General features: G+C 44.8%; 1 protein-coding gene across 1 annotated transcript; it reads right to left on the bottom strand.

Annotated features, from left to right (window-relative positions):
- Positions 1-8484: 8484 nt before the first annotated feature.
- Positions 8485-9843, bottom strand: LOC123052327 (uncharacterized). Its single transcript, XM_044475498.1, has one exon. The coding sequence runs from the start codon at positions 9841-9843 to the stop codon at positions 8485-8487; it is 1359 nt and encodes a 452-aa protein (XP_044331433.1).
- Positions 9844-10836: the final 993 nt, after the last annotated feature.

Below are 10836 nucleotides of genomic sequence, written 5' to 3'. Positions count from 1 at the left end.
GTACCTACATACCCTCCTCGTCTCTTCCGCAGAAGGTACCGAATGCGGCGTAGTTTGTTTGTGAAGATTGTCACCGATTGTGAGGCCGCCTCCTATTACTTTAAACGTCGTAGATCCACCGCCGGTATCATGGGGTTTAGTGCATATCAAAAGATATCGGCGGCAATGCGGGTACTCGCTTATGGCATACCCGTGGATTATACCGACGAGTATCTTCACATTGGGCAAGATACAACCACGGAGTCAGTCCGTAGGTTTGCCAAGTTGGTCATCCGGTTGTACGGTGAGCAGTATCTTCGGGCACCAAACGAGGAAGATACAAAGAGATTAATGGAAATGAATGAAAAAAGGGGATGGCCGGGGATGCTAGGTAGTCTTGATTGCATGCATTGGAGGTGGAAAAATTGCCCAAAGGCATGGCACGGAATGTATTGCGGTAAAAGCCGTGATGCTACCATTATGCTTGAGGCCGTAGCATCTCAGGACACATGGATTTGGCATGCATTCTTTGGGTTGCCGGGAACACTCAATGATATCAATATCCTCAATAGATCTGCTTTGTTCAAAAGATTAATTTCTGGGGATGCTCCAGCTTGCAACTACAAAATCATGGACAATGAGTACTCAATGGGATACTGTCTCACCGATGGCATCTATCCCGAATGGGCAACTCTTGTGAAGTCCATCAAGGAGAAAAATGGGGTGCCCTTAACAAGAAAAGAGGCTCATTTCACCAAGGCACAAGAGGCAGCCCGCAAGGATATTGAGAGAGCTTTCTGTGTTTTGCAAGTAAGGTTTGCCATACTTCGTGGTCCAGCTCGGTTTTGGGACAAAAAAAACCTTGATGAACATCATGAAATGTTGTGTGATTCTACACAACATGATCCTAGAGGATGAGAGAGGGTTAAACCTTCCTTGTTTCTATGACAATGTTGGTACCTGTGTGCAACCGGAAAGAAACCCTTCTCGCATACATGCTTTTCTTCAAGCACATCGTGAGATTGAGGATGCAACCACTCATGGTCGGCTCCGGGATGATCTAGTAGAGCACCACTGGCAGTTGGATGGGCGGTGCATTGGCCCATGATGTATCTTTGTTTTACTTTTCTATGTCCTATTTGATTCGAACAATTAGTGTAATTGCTCAAACATTGTTGTAATAATTTGAATGATTATTGTTTTATTCGGTGTTGTAATAATAAATAGAATGATTATTGTTTTATGTCAAATGTGATGGAATTTGTGATATGTCATATGATGAAATGTGATGAAATGTGTGATATATGAAATGAAAGTTTTAAAGGTTGGGGTTGAGGCCAAGACTAGAACCCTCAAATCCAACCCTTAAAGCAGTTTAAGGGTTGGGTTTGAGGGTTCTAGTTTTTGCCCCTGTTTTTCAACCCTTAAAAGTGTCAAAAACTGGTACTTCTCAACCCTTAAAACTGCTATAAGGGTTCGAGGGTTCTACTAGTAATGCTCTAACCACCATGGCCCACTCATACCCCCTCCTCCTTCGCCTGCGTGTGTTCCTGTCCAGCGCTAGTTGCCCGCATTTATGCCGCCGTAGAGTGGACGCTTCACATTGAAGCCGGTCCAGCGGATGCGACCTCTCACTGGCTCCGTCTTTGAAGCAGCCCAGAGCGCACACGTCCGAGTGAACACGCCACCTTGCCACATTCAAACATCTTCATTTAAACCCGTGCATGTGCCGAGAAACCTATTTCGTCTACACACTCATTCACGAGCGGGTCGGCATTAACCACAACGCCGGGCAAGCTCCTCCCGTCAACCGGCTATCTAAAGGAGGCCAGGTGCCGGGCAAGAATCGCACCACTCCGCTGCTCTCCATTTCTTCCTTTCACCATTTTCTTCACCCACTCGATGGCATCCGACGAGCAGGAAGAGCAGTTATCCGGCATAAAAACCGACTAGGTGGCCCACCGAGCCCACCGGATACGAGCCAGGCAGCTCACTGCTCCACCTCCCTTGCCTAGCCAGACAGAGCAAGTTGCCACTCATAGCCAGCGCAAGGTTTGGCAACTCGCCGCTCCAAGCCAGCTCCCGGAGGAGTAGCGAGTTCCTCCAGGCAGGCGGGGGAGCACGGCGGAACGGGCATCGTGGCTGCCATGGGCAAGGCCAGCCGCTGTCAACGTTGTTGGTACCACACCCGGTCGGTGGAGAAAGACGCAGAGATCAACGAGTCGGTGGCCAGCGCTTTCGCGCCCGCATCCACCGCCAACATCGAGGAAAAGTAGAACACGGAAGGTCGCCACCACTTGGGCCCCAGGAAGGCCACCGCTGACGCATCTCCGGCGTGCACAGTCAGTGACTTGTCCGCTTCAGCGCAGACCATCGTCGACCCTCGCCTCGGCTTCACTGAAGCAGAGTTGCACCCTTCCCCTCCAGCTGAAGCACCCACTTTGGCACTCCGATAAGCGGCGCAACCGAACATCGGATACGGGGGAAGAGTATACCTCTGGGGCTCCCGGCAGTCCGATGAAGGGACTGCTGGACATGGGGAAGGATCCGCCGCGGTTGGCCATAGACTAGTGTAGCATATCCGTGTCGTGGGAATGTAGCTCCAAGCGATTGTGCATGCACATAGTTTTATTTATTTTAGTTAAAATATGCCCAAAATGTAAATGTTTCCGTCCAGTTTGTAGTGAATCCGCCGTGTTTGCATGTATTTTGTCAGGTTGGTTCAAAAAATGGTTGAAATATATGCGGTCTCCGTATCTCTGTTCGTGGATTAATCCCCATGTCTATAGGACAGAAGGAAATTTACGGGTCACTGTTGAAGATGCTCATAATATAAGCGGTTAAAATACGTGATATTCTTACAACCGTTAGAGTGGTAATTCTTTTTTTTTCGGGTGTTAGAGTGGTAATTAACCCGATCGTAGCAATGCTCGGAGCACCACTGGAACAATCGAGAGAGTGGCAGAAGGAAGGGACACGTACCAAGTTGTACTAATGGCGGGGCTTGACTGACTGGGGAACGTGCCGATCCATGGACGCCGCGCCTGCCACGAGCGAGGTGAGGTGCTGTACAGCTACGGTCGATGCTTCTTCCTCTTCTTTACGTTTCTTCTTCTTTTTCTTCGTCCTTATTGGTACAGCCAGCCTCTAGTCGTGGCGAGAGCGAAATGGCACGCAGAGTAACTGTACATGGACGACGTGAGGAGAGACAAGTAGGAATCGGCATTCGGGGTCAGGGCTGGTCGTGACATGTCTGCGTCACAGCTCTCGTATCTTGTTGTTTCAGTTGCCAAAATAATATTCACATGTCACACCAGTCAACGAACTATTTGAAGGTACATTGAAAATGGTGCTAAAAAATGGCTCCCCAACACTAAAATTGAGCATATAATCTTCATCCACCTTAATTCGAAGATTGCTCCTCGTCCTCATGACTGCAATCTTCTACTATTTATTTTATGATTGATAGTGTTACGTTGCAAAGAAATTCTAGTCTCCTTGCTATTTTATTATCTCATCAATGCATGTAATATTCAGTTTTTATTATAGCTCACTGTGAACATATTTATACGCGACAAACCTGCCATTGTGATAAGAGTCTTGCTATGCACACGATGAAACTTGGACGATGCAGAGACGATGGATTAAATCTGGTCGGACACACGTTGATTGACAAGGGCGCCGGCTGCTGGATTTACATGTCGTGCATAGACCGGCCGCTTGTGTCGTGCATGGAGCAATTTCGTTGCGATAACAAACAACTTGAAATCATAGCGGTCTCTAGGGATCCCAAAGGCATTTTCGGAGAAAGCATGTCATGTAGCTGAATCCATTAGTATCCCTCACCTTCGGCAATCTCTTTCGGTGCGTAGAGGTGGGGTGAGCATGGGTCGATCTTTGTGCTCCTGGGGAGATCCGGTCTAGGTTGTTAGCATCTGGTGTCCTCACATAGTTCATCCGGTGTGCGTAGACGTTGATGCAGTGGTATGATCACTCCGTTGTCATCCCTGGTGCACTGGCACTGGTTTTGGTGTCGCCGCGAGATCCAATCCTTTTAGGTTGTGTAAGTTAGTCTTCTATCGCAAAAAAAAGTTGTGTTAGTCAATGACCACAATGCTTTCACGTCGGTTTACATGTTGTCGGTGGTCTCTTCAATAACATCCCTCGATGGCGCTTTCGGCATCTACGTGTGGTTGGGTCTCCTCGTCTGGCCTTCACTTTTCCTCTCCGGGACCATAATCCATGCTTCGAATCATCATTGTCTTTGACTCTCCCAACAACATTTGATGACTTGTCATCAGGTGTTGGCTCCTACTATGCAGGCGAGGTGCAAAATCGAGCTAAGCTCACGTCGCGCCATCAGGTCCTGTGGGTAAAATAAGTCACTCATCTCTATTGGACATGCCCCTAATTTTTAATTTTATCGGTGGTGATTTTATAAGTCTCAAACTTTTTTAAGAATGCTACTAGATATGGCTTCTCACCTTTTTATCAGTTATGCCATCGGTTGTGTCCCATTACTCAGTTTTGCCACTAGAAATTTCAACTGCTCAAAAATGTCATCGCTTCATTAGACACATGTTCAAAAATGCCACTAAACACCATTATTGTGATGTCAAATCACTTTTGCCATGTTATAATGACATAAATACCTATGAACCAACATGTCAGCTCTCCCTCTATCTCACTACAATAAAGTATGGGGCCCACTTGATCCCAACAGCGTTCTTATTTTTCTGTAAAATTATTCGCTTGGTTACTTCTGACAAGTGGGGCCACACATATCATTGTGAGATAGAGAGAACTGACATGTGGGTCTAGGCTTATTTTTGTCATAGAACATGGTCAACGGGTTTGGCGTAAAAATAACAATGTCTAATGGCATTTTTGAGCAAACATCTAACAGAACGATGGCATTTTTGAGATATCTAATGGCATTTTTGAGCAAGCATCTCACGGATTGATGACATTTTTGAGCACTTGTAACTTTTAATGGCAAAACTGAGTAGTGGGACACAACTAGTGGCATAAATGATAAAAACCCAAAAAAAGCAGTGCCCAGAGCTGCAAAGGGAGGAGAGGACCTGGACGGGAGGATGGGCGGTGGTGGCTTCTAGCTGGGAGAAGGGTTGAAGGAAAGAGGGCGGGCGTGTGGAACCCAATCGACCGTCGGCTGACACACAACCCCTTCCCACTAGACCACCAAAACCCGGAGCGGGGACGGCTCTCCAATCTCAGCGACGACCCGGTCAAAATCAAGAGCACCTAGCGAAATTGGTTGGCCTCAATCGATTCTCAACCAATTTAGCCCTAAGAAGCTTAGTGATTAAGAAGATCGAAAGATCGCTCGTCGGGACTAACTAGAAGATTTCTCCTCGAGACTACAAACTAAGTAATGGCACGATTGGCTTTGAAGTCTATATGCACCTAATATCTTTCTTTTAATAATTGAAAAATAATTTAAAATATTTTTTCTAACAAACTTGACCTTTTATTATACTCATATAAAAAATTTCGCCAAGCATTAACTTTCACGGTGCTCCGAGTGAAAAAAAATCAATGATACATAAAAATTACTGTTCATAATATTTTTCCTTGATTTTTTTAGCTGAATTCGACAACAGTTTTTCCTTCGCGAAACTTTTGAACGAGTACAATAGAAGGTCAAATTTGTTTCAAAAAAGATGCAGGTTTTTTTTTTCATTTTTTTGTAACTACTAGTTAGTTTCCACATCGGGTGCATATACACCGAGAGCCAAGGGGCATTTTCCATGCATTTTAAATTAGACCAAACAAATATGGGTTATATATATGTGGCAGCAATTGTATCAATGAATTCTTATTTAAAAGAAGTTTTGAATGTTGTAATATTTAAGTCACAAAATATATTTTATACTCCCTCCAGTCCTTTTTACTCCGCATATTAGGTTTGTCCAAAGTCAATCTCATCCAACTTTGACCAAATATATATAAAAAATTATAGACATTCACATAACAACACCAATATCATTAGATTCATCTTGGAATATATTTTTATATTATATTTATTATATATTATAGATGCTAATAATTTCTAATATAAATTTGGTCAAACTTAGCAAAGTTTGACTTTCGGCAAATCCAATGTGCAGAATAAAAAGGACCGGAGGGAGTATAAGAAATCTAATTTATGATTTAAAAAATTGGGAGTATATATCTTTTTCCTTTACTTGACACTATGAGATGCGTGCCTGGAGTTGACTGGACACTTTGCGCGTGGAAATGCATGCCGCACTTTTGCACTGCCCCCGTCTGCAATCGCGGCCATTGTTTATTCACGAGGGAATTTTATGTTCTCGGACAGGAAGCAGCAATTCGGTTACATACTACACGCTCCCCTGATTTGCATGATTAGCGGGCACAAGCCGCCAATTTGCTTCTATATGTGCTGCCCTAATCCAAGGGCCTGCACCTCAAGTAGTATCCCTCATGCCTCTGTCTCGTGCTGGCAGAGATTTCACATGCTATGCTAGGTTTCTTTGCGCAATCTGGATGTACATGGCTGTATATATATGGAGGTAAGAGCAACTCCAATAGCACGTCTAAACGGATTTGTATACCCGTTTTACATGATATGGCCAAAAAACTGGCGTCCAGCAGCTCGTCTAAACGGACGTGCAAATTTACACATCGTCCAAATCAGCCTCGACAACGTCCATAGGTAGACGATGTGAAGGCGTCGTCCAAAGCGCAACTGAAGGCCAGGTTCCTCCTTCCCGCCGAGACCAGGAAGAGGCGCGCAACCATCGTCAGGTCGCCGCCGTACCGCACCACCCTATCCGAGCCGAGGTATGCCCTTTTTATTACCGGAGACAGAGAAAAAGGAGGGGAGGGGATCCCGCTGGGTCGGGTTGGATCCACCAGCTGCTGTCGGGCTGGATCCAGCCGCCGCCGCCCTCGGGGAGGGCCGCCGCCGCGCTCGGGGAGGGCCGCCGCCACCGCGCTCGGGGATGGCCGCCGCCGCGCTCGGGGATGGCCGCCGCCGCCGCGCTCGGGGTCGCGGGGAGTACGGGGCTGGCTTTCTTTGGCTGGACTGCGATGGCCTTTGGGTCTCTGTCGCTAGATATGTTTCAGGGTAGTTAACTGAATATGTTTAGTTATGCTAATGTTGCTACTGCTATTTATATAGAGAATTTTCTTTGATATTGATGCTGCTAGGTAGGCTATATGATGTGGTGCTATATGAAACTTGTGTCAAATTTTTCGCAGATGGAAGGCGACAAGAGTTTCCTGGGCATGTTGAACTTTGGTGTCTCAACACAAGTGCCGGATAGTCCAGTTGGAGAGCAAGAGTCGCCCATGCTGCCAACTCAAGAAACATCTACAACTGTGAAAGGAAAATCCACCAAGGGGAAGAATTGGTCTATTGAAGAGGATGATTTGTTGGTGGCAGCATGGGTGCACACTAGTTTGGATGCTTTGATAGGAACAGATCAAACATCAAATTTTTATTGGAGTAGGATTTATGATTACTACAGCACGCGCAAGAAAGTGTCATGGCCGGTGCGTGTTCAAAATGCACTCAACTGTCGTTGGACCACTATTAATGAACAAGTGAGCAAGTTTTGTGGATACTATCAGCAAATACTTAATATAAACCAAAGCGGAGTGACTATTTCTCAGCAGGTATGCTCCATCTTTTTAATTCGGTTCTCTGTATATTCATGTGTTTGGTTCAAGTATAATAGGCCATTTATTTGTGCAGCAAGCCCATGTACTTGTTCTGTACCAGTCCAAAGATCCTAAAAAAAGGCCATTTACATTAATGCATTGTTGGTTAGTGTTGGAAAAGCATCCTAAGTGGGAGAATCGTGTGATTTCGAAGGGGCCTCAGAAAAAGCAGAAGAAGACCTCGGATGCAAGTCCAGGTGCGACTTCTAATGACAAGGACTTCGAGAGATGCACTGATGCTCTTGGAACAGAGACAAGACCTGATGGTAATAAGCGGGAGAAAACCCGTTTACAAAAAGCTAAAGCTTCTGCTTCTGATGCTTTTAGTCCCAAGTTATCATTAGAAAATGTGTGGGCACAAAAGTTAGAGAAGGCTGAGGTCAAAGAGGCCACAAAGAATGCTCGTTATGAGCGAGCGTTTGAATTGCAAGAGAAGCAGATTGCATTGCAGGAGAGGCAGATGCTAAACCAAGAGAGGGAGATGTCATACAAGCAATTTGAGTTAGAAGAGAAGATCATGTCCATGGACACTACTGTTATGATTGGGGCTCAACAAGAATACTACATGAACAAGCAGAATGAGATCGCCGCTCGCCGGTTCAACACATCGGGTTGAACCATTTGTCAGGTTTGCTAGTATTTGTCATGTGAACTATTTTCATATCTGAAACTATTTTTCATATCTGAAATATCTGTTGTGTGTGAAAATATTGCATTATGGCATAACTGAAATAGTACATCATTACAACCGCGTACAGAATTGAAAACACTACATTATTACAACTACGTCCATAATCATTCGTCTCCAAACTTTTGCCAGATGTGCTCAACTAGATCATCTTGGAGCTGAGAGTGAAATGCTCTGTTTGTGATCCGTTGATGCATTTGAATAAACACACTCAGTTTTTCCGCATGAGTATGAGATGGGGTCACCTTTACTCCCATAGAGTCATAGATGTAGTCATGTGGACCGCTGTCTCGCTCATCTTCGACTATCATATTGTTCATTATGATGCAAGCTTTCATGAGATCACCAATTTCTTTACGTTTCCAACCTTTTGCTGGTCCTCGAACAATGGCAAAACGAGATTGCAGAACTTCAAATGCTCTCTCCACATCCTTTCTGGCCCCCTCTTGTCTTTTGGCAAAATGTTTCTTCTTTCTGCCTTCTGGAGTTGGTATGGTCTTCACAAATGTTGCCCATGGTGGATATATACCATCTGCAAGGTAATACCCCATTGTGTACGGATGACCATTGATGGTATAATTCACTTTTGGAGCTTCACCTTCAGATAGCTTTGCAAACACAGGTGAACGTTGAACCACATTTATGTCATTGAGAGACCCTGGTAAACCAAAGAATACATGCCAAATCCAAAGATCCTTTGAAGCAACTGCCTCCAGAATCATTGTTGGCTTGTTCACATGACCTTTAAACATGCCATGCCATTTTTTAGGACAATTTTTCCAAGTCCAATGCATGCAATCTATAGACCCTAACATACCAGGAAAACCTCTTTGCTCCCCTATTGCAAGCAATCTAGCAGTATCTTCTTCATTTGGAGATCTCAGATACCGGTCCCCAAATATTTCACAAATAGCTATCACAAACTTTTTGCAAGATGCTAGATTTGTAGATTCTCCAGACCGACAATACTCATCCGCGGCATCAGCCGCATATCCGTAAGTTAGCAGTCGCATTGCCGCTGTCATCTTCTGCAGAGGATGTAACCCAAGAGCTCCAGCAGGATTTCTTTTTTGCTTAAAATAACTATCATGCTCAAGTACTGCTTCAGCTATGCGATTAAACAAATTACGGGACATTCTATACCTGTGCGGAAAAACAAATATGAGATATGAAGATGAAAAATAGGCAGACAGGGAATAATGTAGTAATACTAACCTTTGGCGAAAATAACTTTCGGGAAAAGTGGGATTTTCTTTGAAGTAGTCGCTCCACAGTAGAACAAATCCGGCATCTCTTCCGCGATGCAAAAATTGTCGTCCCAGCGTGGAACCGCCATGACGTCGAGCATTTGCCTCCTCTTCCTCCTCGCGCTCTGCAAATGCTGCAAGAATTAGTTCGTCGTCGTCTGATGAAGACGACGACGACGAATTCATGAGCATATCCAAAACGAATCCTGTTTCACTCATTGTGTTGTAGCACAAGATGGAAAGATATTTAAGAGAGGAGAGGGGTGGTATATATAGGCCAGCAATAGAGCCATTGGAATAGAGCTGTTGCAATAGAGCTGTTGGAAAGGTAGCCGTTGGAAATATAGCCGTTTGGAAAGTGCCCATTGAAAAAATAGCAGTTGACACTGCAATAATAAATCGTTGAATTATTGTTAAGATGATAGTTGAATTGGTAGTTATAAATTAATATTAAAATATATGAGAGAAAATGTAGACGTTCTATATATACACGTTCTACTGCAAAACTGATGTGTATATGAGAGAATTTTTTTAAACCATTGTCTATATAAATATATAGACGTCCAAATTTACACATGCTATTGGAGATGCTCTTAACCTAGCTAACCCAAAAGGCAGATAAGAGAACAAATTCGACCATTGACGAGTTTGTTAAAGCTAGTAAAGCGCGATCAACATTCATACCGTCCAAAACGAAAAAAATATCCGTGACCATCCACCCAGATGTATCTAAGCATGCATCCGAGCATAAAAACTTGGCCAAAACCGAGTGCGCGATATGCTGTTTTCGGCTGGCCGGGGCAGGCATATATTCTTCCACAGCTTGGAAAAAGAAAGCTATTTTCCCGCGTGTCACCTTCGCTCTCGTTCTCAGCTGGTGTTGTCCCCCAACCGGCCAACCCTACCCATCAATTTCTTTCCGGTTGTTGCACATCGATCATATGTACAGTAGCTGCCACCATCTGTTGTCAGCCTAGCATTGGAACAACTGTGAACTCTCTAATTTACGCTGCATCGTTGTGTCCATGCCAACTCCACCGCGCGATTCCATCCTATTCGCGCGCGTCTGTTTGAAGTAAAATGGACGAATAGCGCGACCCAACGCGCGGTCTCAAACGGACAAATGTCTGGATTCCGTCCGTTTTCGACCCATCCCCGGCCAAAACTTGCGCTCGGTTTGAGGGTGAAACGGACGCGTGCGGACGGCCTGGA

This window comes from Triticum aestivum, chromosome 1A (genome assembly GCF_018294505.1).
Source record: "Triticum aestivum cultivar Chinese Spring chromosome 1A, IWGSC CS RefSeq v2.1, whole genome shotgun sequence".
NCBI lineage: Eukaryota > Viridiplantae > Streptophyta > Magnoliopsida > Poales > Poaceae > Triticum > Triticum aestivum.
Note: the sequence above shows the minus strand (reverse complement) of the source record. Positions and strands in the feature narration are given on the sequence as shown.

What these genes read in the sequence shown, in the direction of transcription:
- LOC123052327 (XM_044475498.1), bottom strand. Translation starts at nt 9,843, where the DNA reads ATGAGTGAAACAGGATTCGTTTTGGATATGCTCATGAATTCGTCGTCG.